Source organism: Hydra viridissima, unplaced genomic scaffold (genome assembly GCF_058129835.1).
Source record: "Hydra viridissima isolate aposymbiotic clone 2 unplaced genomic scaffold, HvirCarnegie_v1 scaffold_1, whole genome shotgun sequence".
Taxonomy (NCBI): domain Eukaryota; kingdom Metazoa; phylum Cnidaria; class Hydrozoa; order Anthoathecata; family Hydridae; genus Hydra; species Hydra viridissima.
Window position 1 is genome coordinate 23,977,325 of NW_028324300.1, and position 15,333 is coordinate 23,992,657.

General features: G+C 32.4%; 2 protein-coding genes across 6 annotated transcripts in view; both read left to right on the forward strand.

Annotated features, from left to right (window-relative positions):
- The first annotated feature begins 3,146 nt into the window (after positions 1–3,146).
- Positions 3,147–9,035, forward strand: LOC149894014 (uncharacterized). 2 transcript variants are annotated; one of them, XM_090076614.1, is made up of 5 exons: positions 3,147–3,218; positions 5,974–6,072; positions 6,463–6,628; positions 6,830–7,255; positions 7,478–9,035. In XM_090076614.1, the coding sequence occupies exons 1-5, from the start codon at positions 3,204–3,206 to the stop codon at positions 8,242–8,244; spliced, it is 1,473 nt and encodes a 490-aa protein (XP_089932740.1). In that variant the 5' UTR covers positions 3,147–3,203; the 3' UTR covers positions 8,245–9,035. The 2 variants fall into 2 exon arrangements, with proteins under 2 accessions (XP_089932740.1, XP_089932741.1); XM_090076615.1 differs by lacking the exon at positions 3,147–3,218 and adding an exon at positions 5,512–5,885.
- Positions 9,036–12,234: 3,199 nt separating this feature from the next.
- LOC145195458 (NACHT, LRR and PYD domains-containing protein 1 homolog) overlaps positions 12,235–15,333 on the forward strand; it is a 49,940-nt gene continuing 46,841 nt past the window's right edge. For 3 of the 4 annotated variants that reach the window (XR_016449145.1, XM_090076598.1, XM_090076599.1), the window contains exon 1: positions 12,235–12,901. Coding sequence is in view for 3 of the 4 variants with exons in the window: in XM_090076598.1 (XP_089932724.1) it covers positions 12,802–12,901 (100 nt within the window). In the remaining variant the exon portion in view is untranslated. The remainder of the gene's footprint in view (positions 12,902–15,333) is intronic. The other variant, XM_090076600.1, reaches the window with a different exon arrangement.

The window sequence follows — 15,333 nt, forward strand, 5'->3', positions numbered from 1 at the left end:
TATCCTGATGAGCTTCACGATTTACACAACGACTACCCTTTAGCTCCTGAAAGATTAACCATTGGAAAAGTAGACAAACTCGTTCCAAATTTAAACAACAAAGAAAAATACGTCGTTCATCATGAAAACCTAAAACTCTATGAACGATTGGGCTTGGTCATCACCAAAATTCATCGTGGGATCACCTTTAGAGAAGAACCTTTCATGGAAAAATACATTGGCCTCAACACCAAGGAGAGAACAAGAGCTACCAACGAATCTGATAAGGAATTTTTCAAACTCATGAACAACTCCGTCTTTGGGAAAACAATGGAAAATATTCTAAAGCGCGTTGATGTCAGACTCATCACCACTAAAAAAGAAGCCTTAAAATTGTCCAAAGTCCCTCCTTATAAACGAAACACTATTTTTGATGAAAACTTAATCGCGATTCACATGGAAAAAACAAAATGCTTTTACGATAAACCTGTTTACTTGGGAATGAGCATCCTCGATTTGAGCAAAACTTTGATGTTTGATTTCCATTACGGATACATCAAACCTAAATACGGTGATAAAGCCAAGTTGCTCATGACTGACACTGACTCACTTTTTTACGAAATCGAAATGGATGATTTTTTCAAAGACATTTCAAACGATCTTAAAAACATGTTTGACACAAGCAACTTTTCTAATAACCATCCTGCCATTGAAAACGTTGGCTTTGAAGTAGGATTAAATAATAAGACCATCGGCATGTTCAAAGACGAAGCCGGGGGAAAAATAATTAAAGAGTTTGTTGGACTTAGACCCAAGCTCTACTCTTACAAGATCACTAAAGATGAACACAAAAAATGCAAAGGGATGAAAAAGAACGTGGTCAAAAATAAGCTTACTCACCAACATTTTAAAGACTGCTTATTGAGTGGAAATGAACAACTTGCAACCATGAACGTTTTCAGATCTCATCTTCACGACATCTACACTGAAGAAATTAACAAAGTTGCACTCAGCGCAAAAGATGACAAAAGAATCCTATTGAATGATCACACCACATTGGCTATTGGGTACTACAAGGTAAGAAATTGAATTAACTTCTTAAAAAAATTAGTTTATTTGAAGGGTACACAAATAACATGATTATTTTTATACTTCTTTACACATCTTGGAAAAAACATTGAACCCCCCAATATATTACGCTATCAATGCGCCAGAACATTTTTTTGAATTAAAAACACAGCAAGAAGTTTTTTTCATTTCCTTAATATCACCATATGCAACGCTATACATACCCTCCCATACTTAAGGGGTATCAATGCGCCAGAATCGGCCTTTTATAGTAGTAACGACTTGGCCTTGTCATCACCAAAATTCATCGAGGAATCAGCTTTGAAGAAGAACCTTTCATAAAAAAATACATTGATGGCAATACCGATAAAAGAACAAGAGCTAAAAACGAATTTGAGAAGGATTTTTTCAAACTCATGAACAACTCCGTCTTTGGTAAAACCATGGAAAACATTCTAAAACATGTCGATATTAAACTGGTTACCACAAGAAAAGAAGTCTTGAAACTATCCAAAAAGGAAAGGTTTAGCCGATGCACCATTTTTGATGAAAACCTCACTGCCATTCACATGAAGAAAACACAAGTCACTTACGATAAACCTGTTTACTTGGGAATGAGCATCCTCGATTTGAGCAAGACTCTCATGTTTGAACACCACTATGACTACATGAAACCCAAATACGGTAATCGATTAAAATTACTCATGACTGACACTGACTCGCTCATTTATGAAATTGAAACTCCTGATTTCTATAAAGACATTGCTGATGACGTAGAAAGCAAATTTGACACGAGCGACTTTCCTAAAGACCATCCTGCCATTCAAAACGTTGGATTCAAAGTAGGCAAAAATAAAAAGGTTATTGGCATGTTCAAAGATGAGACCGGTGGAAAGCAAATCACGCAATTTGTTGGACTTCGACCCAAGCTCTACTCCTATTACATCCCTGAAGAAATTGAAAAAGCAGATCAAGAACAAAAAAAATGCAAAGGGGTTAAAAAGAACGTGGTCAAAAATCACCTCACTCATCAAGACTACTATGACTGCCTAATAAATAAGGAAGAAAAGCTTGCAACCATGAACGTTTTCCGATCCCATGATCATGACGTATACACCGAAGAAATCAACAAGGTCGCACTCAGCGCTAACGACGACAAAAGAATTATCTTAGATGACGGAATTCACACACTTGCCATTGGCCACTACAAAACAAGGCATTAAATTTTTGAAGAAACCATTTTTAAAAGGATGCACGTTTTTTAAAACTGAAAATTCATCAAAATCACCTTCAAACACATCAAAATATGCATTTTAGACACTACTTTCATTAAAAAAATTGATGCGCTGTGCATGCATTTTGTGCTCATGCGCCAGAACCGGCTTTTCCCTATATATGATCATTTTTAAGGGTAACGAAAAAAATGTTTTTTGTAGCGTTTAACAGATAAAATTGGTAAACATATGAAAGTCGGAGGTTTTTAGTGAGTATTTCAATTTTTGCTTTTTCTTTGCGTTTAGTTCATGTTTTTTGAAAAATTATAAATGTTGATTCTTGTGCGGGTAAAAAAATAACCGAAAAACTTAGAGAGTGGTTATAATCATCATAGCCTGAATGCAAAGACGTGAGCAGACCGGATACTTACAAAGGAAACATGATTCCATTCACGGTGCAAATAAAAGCAAGGTGATGGTAAACGATGGGTATTTACTTGTTCACCACGAGGATTGAATTTATGAAGCAAAATAAAATTTCGATTGTTTTGCTTTTGAATCACGAAAAAAGTTTACAACTTACGATGAAATTTTTAAGAAACATCGTAATGATGCTTTTAATAGAAATTTTCTGTTTTGATTTGGAAAAAACTTTATGCAATTCGAGCTCAGCAAGAGTTTCCGAGGCTAGACGTTTTAGCAAGTGCATTATTGCATCTTGCAAAAGAAGTTGGTTGAATAAAAATGATAGAAGCGCGGAAAAAGTATGGCTTTAGTTGTATATTAATTAAAATCTTGTCTTTTCGCAATAAATGATTTATGTGTTTTTTTAAAAAAACTATCTAATTAAGCGCATTTTTTATGAAGTTTGTAAGTATTTTCTTTCGTTTTTGATAAATCTAATTTTTAGATAAATCATTTGGATATGAAACAGAGAGCTCCATGAATACAAATCTTGTAAGTTGTTAGCTTTGTATGAAAGTTTTTATTTTTATGCAAATTCCTATCGTTTGAATATTGTTTAATTGATTTTTAAGCATAAAAATCAGAAAATGAAGCGGACAATATTAAAATCCTGTGGGAGTTTGTTTTTGAAAAGTTCAAAAACTTTTTGAGGTGAATTTGTATTATGAAAGTTGATCATAAAACGTTTAAAATTTTACTAAACAAAAATGTTATAAAAATCCTGTTTAAACATAATCTCAAATGCCGCAGATGCTTATTGCTATTATTGTTATATATTAATTTTGTATTCACATTTGTGTAATTTTAATGTAAAAATTTAGCTTTTAAGTTTATCTTTTTGAGGGATTAAAGACATTTTTGGTTTGCTACTTATGTTATTTCCTTTTTTTTATTTGAAATTTAAATATTAGTATTTTGATTATAAATAAAAGTAAAGTAAAAGTTCCAGGAGTTTGATTCCTGTCAATTGTAGGGTTCTGATGCTTAAATATGTTTTTTAAGAATAGAGACTATTAAAATAACCTTTTTTTAAAAGATTCGCATTACTCACAGTTGCTTAGCATGGTATAATCAAAATTTCTAGATTTCGTTTTTTTAACATGAACTAATTCTTTTTGGTTCTCTAAAATATTTGATAATAAACAAAAAGGATAAAAAAATAAAACAAAAATATTTTAATGTAATAATGAGTAGAGTTTAAAACATTAACTATTTATTATTGATCTATTAACAGTCTCAATTTTTTATATATTGAAAAAAAAAACTATTTACTGAATCAAATACATACACTGCGACCATTTCCTATAGGCGCATGTGGATTATGTCTTAAAAACGTACTTAAATTTATTTTTAAAGTGTATTTCAATAGTTTATAAATAAAGTATCAAAAGTAATGAAAATTATCAAAAAATAATATCAAATTTGAAAAGAGGTCAATCATAAATGAATTAAATTCAAAAGATAGCTGACTATTTTCTATAGACGCAGTTCACATTTTTTAACAAAACTATCCAAAAAATTGTTTTTATCACATTTTTAGTACACAATTGGACCTCCTTTGCGCTCAATTACTTGATAAATTCGTTTAGGCATACTTCCCACCAAGTTTTCCAGCACTTTTGGCTCCATATCCTCCCAGCATTCTGATACCGCTACTTTTAGCTCTCCCACAGAGTTATATTGCTTCTGGTCAGCATAGGTACGTCTTACAATAATTCCCCACATGTTTTTAACAGGATTCAAATCTGGACTGCGAGCAGGCCACCACATTTGCTCAATTTTTTAAGCTTCAAACCAAGCTTCAGTCTCGTTACTAGTGTGAATGCTGGCGCTCTCTTGTTGAAAAACAAACTTTTTGTGTCGATATTTGTTTTTAAATGGAATCAAACATAAATTTAGCTCATCAATGTATTCAAAACTTTTCATTTTGCAAGATATAAATGCTAAATTATTCAAAAGTAATTTAGCATTTATATCTTGCAAAATGAAAAATATTCAGCTATTTAGACATCACTCCTGAATAATTTTTGGATATTGGACTTTGAGCTGACCCGAGAGCACTACCTATCTAGGGTGAAAGTAGACATAGTCCCACACCCAGGAATGTCAATTTTGAAATCAAGTAATGACGTCCGCGGTAATAAATTGGATTTGAAGTCAAAAATCATACTAAAAAAGGACTAGCAGGTGTAACATACAAAAATGCCTAGAAATTTTTTTTGGTAGTTTAGATATTACCCAAAATGGGCATGTATACTACCCATATGTGTGCCAAAATGTGTATAAAATTTCAGGCCAAAATATTGCTTACTTTTGAAATTATGGCAATTCCAGTTTTCAAAAACCTCACTTTTTGCCAATGTCACCATGTAAAGTTACCATCCATTGAGCCACTATCTAAGTTATCCAACAGGCAACACTACACTTTAGCCCTACAGGTTGTGGGCAACAACTTTTGTAACAAAAAGTTTTTTCTAAGACTTAGAGGTAGAGAACTATGTCAAGAAAACTTATCAAGTTAAGGGATTTTCCTTTATTAATATAACTCCTAAATCATAATAAAAAAATGAGTATAGGACCATAGTTGTCCATTTTTTCAAAAAAGTGCATAAAATAAAAGTTGTAGGGCTTAAAAAATTAGAGGGGGTCATTTTTATACAGTTTCCATTAATTTTGTGTTCCACTTGGAGAAATTTTGACAACCTGTGATATATTTCTAGTTTTGTAAACAAATCTTGCTGTCTTACAAATATATGATTGATTTTTCTAGTCAGCTTGAAAAAAAAGTTAAATTCGGAACTGCTTAGGAATTTTGGACAGTTATTTAAGTTCAGTAATCTTATTAAGTAAAATTTCAATCAACTATTGAAATGACTAATGTTATAAAATTTATCTCCATTGTTTTAAATTGCCAACGGCATTTTCAAGATTTACCTAGCTACGATTTTTAACAGAACTTCATGAAAGTAAAAAAGTATTTAAAATGGCTTTAACATCTATTTTAATTCTATAAAAAAAATTTTAGGCATTATTGAAAATTTTGCAAAACCATGAAAATTTAAAAATTGACTTGTGTTCTTAACAAGTTGATCTCTGTTTACACTTTTGTTTTCCTTGAAATTTTTCAGATTATTCTCAAAGAACTTATTAAGTAATAAGGTAAGAAACATTTGAAATTTAACATTAAAATGAACAGTGATACTTTCATATTTTTTAGTCAATTTTGTAATGTTGTTTTTTATTGAAGGTGACTCCAAGTTGTTGTTCACTAAGACTTGCATTGTTTTGCCGTAAATTCAGTTGTCAAAGTATTTCGCTTAAATCACCGGCATTTTTCAAGATAAAGGTATGAAATTTTGAGCGGCAGTTTACGGGATAATAAAGAAACATATTTTATTTTATAAATTTTTTTTGTAGGACTTAGTTTTGGTCCAGTTTTATTACTTCCAATCTTATTGCTCTGTTAAGCACTTAAGTTTAACCCAAATTTGTACACTTCACAATTACTTTAAGTACATTAGTTATCCATATAAATCAAAGATTAGTATATTTAATTGTTTGCATTGTATACTATAAGTAAGTGAAAAAAAACTTTTTCATCTAATAAAAATCCCTCAGGGGCTAACAGAATGTTTAAAAGTTGCACTAAAATATTTATAATTATGCAAAGATTGATAGATTAGGTATTTCCTTGAAACTTTCTTTTATGTAAAATTTAAAAAAATATTTCTCTCAGCCAATCAAAATGCCGAACCACGCCAGAACTCATAAGGAAAATCAGAAAATTGTTTGCCTGATTTGTCTTAAAAAGTGCTCAAGACAACTGACAGCATTTATGTGGGAGCAAATCAGCAAAATCTATGGAGTCAGTTTTGATAAAGCTGATTCTCACATTCCTCAAGGTAATGTAGGGTTGATTTTAATTGTATGTATATAGGGAAATCAGTTTTATTGTGGTATTGCAATGAAATTAAAAAGCTTGCTTGCTTTTAATTGATTTATTTAAACTGCCTGTTCTCATAAAAACCACAGCTTTACTAGCAAAACCATTGAGGTACAGCAATATTTCTCTGACTTATGAAAATCACTTTTTATGCTTAAAGGTATTTGTGAAGCCTGTAGAACAATGATGAGGCGTAAAGGTGAAGGGCAAGATATCACTCTTCCCCCTCTGTTTGACTTCACAACTATTTCTGTCAGAACAGAAACACGAGGTCATGTCTGTGATTGCCTCTTGTGTAAAATTGGACGATTACAAATGAATGAAAAGCATCCACTCGATGAGACAAAAGCTGAAGAAAAAAACACTCCTTTGAGATGCAATGATTGCCTTAGTCCAATTGGTAAAGATTTAGCACACACCTGCAACCAGTTTACCTTTAGAGAGAACCTTAAGGGTTTGGCAGCCCGAGATGCAATGGCTGCCGAACAGATTGCTGCCACTGTAATCACAAACAAGGAAGCCTCACCCCATGGGACTGTTCGTCTTTCTGAGGCTTCTGGAGGTCATGCATTTCCCATTACGCCAGGTAATTAAAAATTTATTACTATATATAGTACAGAGCTCACAACAAGCTATTATTGTTCAAAATTCACCATAATTGATTGTTTTTTTACTTGCAAATATCATCAGAATTTTAGTTTTTGAAGGAACAAATAGAGGCTTTAGTTTTCAGCAACAAAAACTGTATTTAGAAGTAAGTTATCTAAAATATTCTAATCCTTTAAAAAAAAAGAAATTCCATTTTAAGGCCCAAGTGGAGCTTCCTCAAAACCTGCTTCTTCGTTTTTGACTACTCAAGACCTTGTGAATGTTCAACTGAATACTGGATTGTCCAATGTTGGCATCAAGAGATTGGTCAGTACAGTTAACCAAGCATCAGTTGGAAAACTAGTTGAGCCTAACTTTGCATCAAAGTTCCTAGCTGTTGGACAACAGCTCAGTGAGTTCTTCACACACACACAAATCAAGGGGTCAAGCACTAAAGGGGACTCTAGAGATTTTACAGTTGCTCACTGTAAGAGCTTGTCGGATCTTCTCAACAGAGTTCTTACCTCTCGGAATATTTCTTCTGAGCCCCTGGTCAAGCTTGGCATTGATGGAGGCAAGGGGTTTATGAAATTTTGTCTTACGATTGTTGAGAAGAGCTCTGCAGTAAATAAGGAATCTAGAAGTTCACCTGCTAAAAGATCCTTGACGCAGCGAGTTGCCAAAGACACTGGAGTGAAACGTCAGATGCTACTAGCTGTTGTTGAAGAGTTTCCAGAAACATATGAAAGTGTTCACCAAGTATGGGCACTTGTTGGTTGCGATGCTGTGAATCTTTTCATCGCATGCAATCTGAAATTGGCCAACATTCTCTGTGGCCTACAGGCTCACTCCAGCTCACACCTTTGTGCCTGGTGTGACATTGATGCAAACAACCTTGAAAATGCAGGAACATTTCGAACTTTGGGCTCCCTTAGGAAAAGTTTCGAATCTTTCAGGCGGTCTGGTGGAGTGCATGCCAAAGCTTAATTGACTGGCAATGTCATCCATTACCCGATCATCAATTGACCAAATGACAAACTCATCTTGGACATCATTCCTCCCCCTAAGTTGCACCTTCTTCTAGGTGTTGTCAACCTCCTTTACAAAATGCTTAAAGGTGTGTGGCCAGAAGCTGAGGCATGGCCATCTTCCCTCAACATTGCTCAGAGTCCTTACCATGGTGGGCAGTTTGAAGGAAATGAGTGCCGAAAATTGCTAAAAAATGTGGACCGTCTTCAACAACTAGCAGAAGCTAACTCAGCATTCCAAGTTCTTGGCTTTGTGGATACACTTCGGAAGTTTGACAGCGTTGTTCGAGCTTGTTTTGGATCAGAACTGAGTTTCGATTATTTTGAAAAGATCCAACAATTCAAGACATCCTTCCTTGCACTTCCAAACTGCCATATAACTCCAAAGTTACATGTTGTGTTTCACCACATCAGTGACTTTATTGATCGCCAAAACTCCTCCCTTGGTCGCTTCAGTGAACAAGCCGTCGAAGCAGCCCATCAAGATTTCGGCCAACATTGACAGCGCTTCAAGCGATCCACCACCCACCCTGATTACCCGGAAAAACTGACAAACTGCCTTGTTGATTACAACAGTTAACATCTTTAAACAAAATTTTTGAATCAATTAAGAATCATTTTTGGTTTGATGGTCTTAATGAATTGTAGAAAATTTTCATCAATCATTTTTTTTTGCAGAAACCATATTTTGTTCTCTTAGTATTTTGAAACTTATTTAAAGAAATAAACTATTTCAATATAACTTTATAAGCCCAGAATCTTTTTTTTTTTCAAGCTGACTAGAAAAATCAATCATATATTTGTAAGACAGCAAGATTTGTTTACAAAACTAGAAATATATCACAGGTTGTCAAAATTTCTCCAAGTGGAACACAAAATTAATGGAAACTGTATAAAAATGACCCCCTCTAATTTTTTAAGCCCTACAACTTTTATTTTATGCACTTTTTTGAAAAAATGGACAACTATGGTCCTATACTCATTTTTTTATTATGATTTAGGAGTTATATTAATAAAGGAAAATCCCTTAACTTGATAAGTTTTCTTGACATAGTTCTCTACCACTAAGTCTTAGAAAAAACTTTTTGTTACAAAAGTTGTTGCCCACAACCTGTAGGGCTAAAGTGTAGTGTTGCCTGTTGGATAACTTAGATAGTGGCTCAATGGATGGTAACTTTACATGGTGACATTGGCAAAAAGTGAGGTTTTTGAAAACTGGAATTGCCATAATTTCAAAAGTAAGCAATATTTTGGCCTGAAATTTTATACACATTTTGGCACACATATGGGTAGTATACATGCCCATTTTGGGTAATATCTAAACTACCAAAAAAAATTTCTAGGCATTTTTGTATGTTACACCTGCTAGTCCTTTTTTAGTATGATTTTTGACTTCAAATCCAATTTATTACCGCGGACGTCATTACTTGATTTCAAAATTGACATTCCTGGGTGTGGGACTATGTCTACTTTCACCCTAGATAGGTAGCGCTCTCGGGTCAGCTCAAAGTCCAATATCCAAAAATTATTCAGGGGTGACATCTTACGTGTTCATGAGAATTTAATCTAAAATTTCTTACTTGTTCCCAATCGCGTGCCATGTTTTCGCGGGCGAATTCCATCCGTTTTTGTTTGTGAACGGGCTTCAAATTTGGTGCTTTATTCATTTTTGATCTTACAATGTGTGGGCTGTCTTTAAGAACTTTCCTAATCGTCTCCTTCCAAACATTTAAACCCAAATCTGACTTAAATTTTTTTCAAACTTTTTGATGAACTTGATGCGAGTTGAATAACTCTACGTTTTTCACTGCCTGAAACCTTAAATTTCTTTGGTTTCCTCTTGATTATTGCATAATCTGTTGGATTTTTCAAGAAATTACGGATAACGTGATCTGATCTCTTCAATCTTCTAGCAATTTCTCGATTCGGAACTTTTTCTCGATGATAAGCCAATATTTGACATTTTTCAATATTGGTAAGGACCTTTCCTTTCGGAATTTGGTTAAGTTCAACTTAATTTTGACTCAAAAAATAAAAAATACTACAGAATATAAGAAATTTGCGACAAAACTCGTAAAAACTTTAGTGCGTCTATAGAAAATTGCCACGTGAATATTAAAAACTTAATTATTTTAATACAATAAAGACAATAAATAATCAGATGCATAATGGATCATTGTTTTCTTACGTATACTTATTCAAAAGTACCGTTAGAACAATTTTAATACCACTGTAACACTGTAAATCCGCTAATTTTTACATACGTCTATAGAAAATGGTTGCAGTGTATAATTGAAATAGAATCAAAATTAGTTTTCTAAACATTTCTCAGCAATCCTTATGTGGAGCGACACAACATTTTCAACAAGCTTTCAAGGCGCTATTCATCGCTAAGTAGATTTTAATTTTTAGACACAATTTTTAGTGTAACAAAAAATTGAGGCAAATTTGAGGCAATTCTTGATTAACTGACTGAGGAAATTCTTGATTAATTTAGATTGATGCAAGTCTTTCTCAAGCATAAAAGTTGTGGATTATGTTTCAATTTTTCTGACAATTAGTTGCATGAATTTTGTACTTCTTTTCGTCAAGAAACTTTTTTTTTGTTAAAAACAGATTTATTTTTTTCCTTATTTGCTAAAGTTTTTTTTATCAACAATAAATGCCATAAGGGCATCTTATATTCAGCTGAATACTGATCTACGGACGAGGGCCACCGCAAAGTTTGAAAAGGAATGGTTCAAATTATTAAACAACTAGGTCCTTGACAGGACCATGGGAAATTTTTGCATTCACATGAGGGTTGATTTAGCCTGCAGCTATAAGATTGATAGGATGCGCCGCCTTGTTGCAGATCCGTGGTACGCTAGACCTTTGGTCCTGGTTGCATATCCGTGGTACGCTAGACTTTTGGTCTAGCGTACCACGGATCTAAAACCAGGCGGGGAACTCGAACTGAACAGGCTAATATTTGTTGGCCAGAGTGTTTTCAATATATTCTAACAATTGATGTATGACTGCTGGTATAAAAATCTTAAAGCTCAATATGGTGACAAGGTAAAGGGTTATGGACTCTTTATTGAGACATAATCAGGCTGTTTCTGATCCAAAAGACCCAACTAGTAATTTAATTTAGTTAATTATATGATGGTATTTTGATGGAGTAAAAAAATTTCTTTTTTCATTTGATGTAATTTGGTGCATCATTATAATCCCTGAAATAGTAAAAGCAATTAAAATCAAAACAAAAATAATAAAAGCAACAAGCGCTCAGAATCGTTTGTGATGCAACCGATACCAACAGCTTGTTGTTCCATGTTGAGACTGAAGATGTCTACAAAGACAGAGACGCAATGATAGTCTATATTATAACACAGAAAACAAGATTGTTGGCCAAGCTCAAGGCCAAGTGAGTTCAACGAGCAAAGGTCAAAAATATGCGCCATTATAAGTTCAAGCAGATTCTCGAGCGCAAAGAGTTTAAGCAAAAACAGGTTGTTTTAAAGAGCCACGGCCTTCAATTTGTAGCCTGCGCGCAGAACAAGACCGGCTTCTGCCCGATGGTGTTACAACTAGAGCCTATGGTCATTACCTCATAAATAGGAAACCAACGCTAACGCTTTGGTTTGAACCTGCTGCTGCTTAAGAGGCATTTCTTGATGAGAATCCGATCTGATGGTTAGCTCTTTACAAACAAACCCTCTTCATGGTTTATTAGTTAGAAAGCGCGGGTGCGGGGCACATATACTTACACTGTCAACACTTATTTTGGGGTGATAAGGGGTGACATAAGGTGCGAAAATGTGCATGAATGTTAAAAAATGCACACATTTCTTAAATAAAAAACAATTTGTGTATGCAAATATGCGCGCTGTGATATGTCATTAGCGCTTACCAAGAGTCAACATTAGAGTGAAATTTAGAATTAACCCTTATCTTTGCTCATAGAGGAAGAGGCCTGCTGCTTGCATGAATATAAAGCTTATGAGAACCATACCACTGAATCTGTAGTAATTGCTATATATAACTGTAGAAAACTACTGGTTTATCATGATGGTTGATGTCAGTGAGCAATTTGAATTACTCATAATAGTTCTTTTGGGCCCAACAACTTTGTATTTCTAATTTGCTCACTTGCTAGCAACCATTTTTTTTTAGCTCTAATGTTTTCACATGCGTGGAAACTGGCTAATATGTGCTAACTCAAATACGATTTTTAGGTAGTAGATGTAAAATGGAGGCTTAAAGCCATTGGACCTTTCGGGTCACTGGCGTCAAACCCCCATTTTAAATCTACTATTTTGAGGTTTTTTTATAACATGTCAATCTTGTTTATAACAAAAAATTTTCCCAACTTAGGATTTTTCGGAAGATATCTAGTTGAAAAGTTATGTGAGAAAATATTTGGAGAGAAAAAGCTTTCGATTTCACCTTTATATGACCTAGACACAGCACCATCACTGTTTTGGTATAAGTAAACGAGTGCGCGCGGTCCAGCCTGTCACTTAAGTATCACATGACCGCAGGAATTTTGGGAAAGATCAAAATTGTCGGCACATTGCGAGGCTTCACACTGTTTGCATTCCTTTGCTTGAGAGAGATAAGCTGTCAAATAGGTAGGCATCTAGTTATCAACTATTACTTTTTGCTGACTGGAAGGTTACTGATTTGATAAGGTTTTACCAAACAGGGCTTAAACTAATTAAATTTGTTTCTTTAAGATTCATTTTTTTGGTGATTATTTACTAATTAATGCACATTTAAACGTTTTTCAAGTTTGAGCATTTAGAAGGCAAAAAATTAACAAAACAATTTGTCATTTAAAATTAAGCAACTTACAACCTAATTCTCACTTGTAACTTGAATTTTTACATTAAATTTTGATCAAATTTCTAAGTTGTTTATGAATTTTAAATGATGAAAAGCATTTAATAAAAGTTATTTTATTAAATGTTTTTCATCATTTAAAATTCATAAACAACTATAAAAAAAACGCTGTTTAATTACAAGTTTAACACATAATTAAAGTTTTCTTTGTGTTTCTGACTTAAATGTTAAAATATTGGGATATAATCTTCCTTTAAAAAGTTGATTTGAACAGTTTTAGTTTGTTAACATACTTCCTTATATTGCAAAACAAAAATGGAGGTTGCATAAGTTAAATTTTTCTTCAGTTGAAGAGAAATTCGCATAGAAAATCACAGATAAACTTACGGAAAGTTTTTAATGTTTGGAAATACAAATTAAAAAAAAATTTTTTTTTCTGTTTATAATGTAACAGAGCTCTCAAAATGAATTCCATAATGAGTAAAATGAATTGATCAATAACTAATTACACAAAACAAATATTATAAACTGGCTATGTTAACATATTCACAAATATTTCAATTTTAAAAATCAGAAGTGAATGTTTCAGCAATCTTATATATTTTTTTCAAAGTTACAAGCAAATTAAACTTCTAAAGGGCAAAGCTACTTCCTAAGCATGCTTCAAACCTCAGATAAAAATCTGGGTTTTTGAATATTTTATTGAAGGAATAAAATAACATTTGAAGAAGATTTATTTTGAAAATTATTTCTCCCTATTTATCTTTTCATTTTGTTTGTCAATAAATCAATCTTGATTTCAGAAGAAATATGCTTCTAATATTCAAATTTAGTTCATATTAACAATTAAAAAATGGATAATATATAAAAATTGTGTATTTTTAAAATTATTATTTGTCTAAATAATTTGCTAACAATCCTAATCACCTGGTTTCAGGGTTGTTGTTGCTCTTTGATATGCTAATAAATACAACATGAATCGACAAGAAGTTCATCACAAAAAACAATTGTGAAGAACGAAGACCTTTTTTTTTTTTGTTGTTAAACTTCTTGTTACATCATGTTGTATTTGTTCGACATACGAAGCATAGTACAAAATGCAAAATCAGCTTGAAAACAAAGATATTTCCTTAAGTGTAAAAAAAGAACTGCAATCAAGAAAAGCTGACAATTACCCTCTTAAATTTTTAGAATGTCTCATTGTGATGATATTGTTTGACTATCAACTTGGTAACTAATGAAAATTAGTATAGTTTAAGATTCTTCAAACTGCTGGAGAAAGACTTTCCAAAAGTATGACTTATTTGCTAAAACTGCTAGTTCCACATCAACTGTGCCAATATTTTTGAAATCCTTACCTTTCTGAACTAATATCCATTTGTCCTTAATCAAGCAACTAAAAGAAAGTGAATGAAAATAACATATATAGTGGATAATATTAAAGACTAATGAAATTTGAAGGAAGGGGTAAGGAGGAGGAGTATTAAAGGGAGGACAAAATGAAAATTCAAAAGTGCAAAGCTTTATTTAATCTGCTACTATGCTTCTGTTTTAAATACATATCTTCTAAAGTATAAAAAAATATACAAACATAAAACATTCATGAAAAAGCATTATTGAAATTTTTATTAGAAGCTTAGTTTAAAGAAAGGTACTATTGTGTTTAAAATGAAAAAGAGCAGTGATATGGCTGCCAAACCAGAACAAAATGTTTGAGCTATTATATCAACATAGTAAGATTGGTTAATATGCTTGAGTTAATATATCACCATAGTAAGGTTAAAAGAATTCACATAAAACTAAGATGAAATCAGAAAAATTCTTGGTACACATTTTTGAGTATGGTCATCATAGTGTTACAATCTGAATATTTTCTTTTGTTAAGGTGTTATAACAACAAAATCAACAATTTTGAATTTTAGTTTTTTGTTCATAATGAACTTTAACATAAATGCAAGAAACATTTTGTTAAACAAAAGCCTAGTTGTTGTGAATCACTAAAATAAGAAGTTTGAAAATAATTTCTAAGTTATATTTTATAAATTATAAACTATTTACAATGAAGAGAGCTTTTTTTTTTTTTTTTTTTTGTTATTGTTATTGTTATTATTATTATTGTTATTATTATTATTATTATTATTATTATTATTATTATTATTATTATTATTATTATTATTATTATTATTATTATTATTATTATTATTATTATTGTTATTATTAT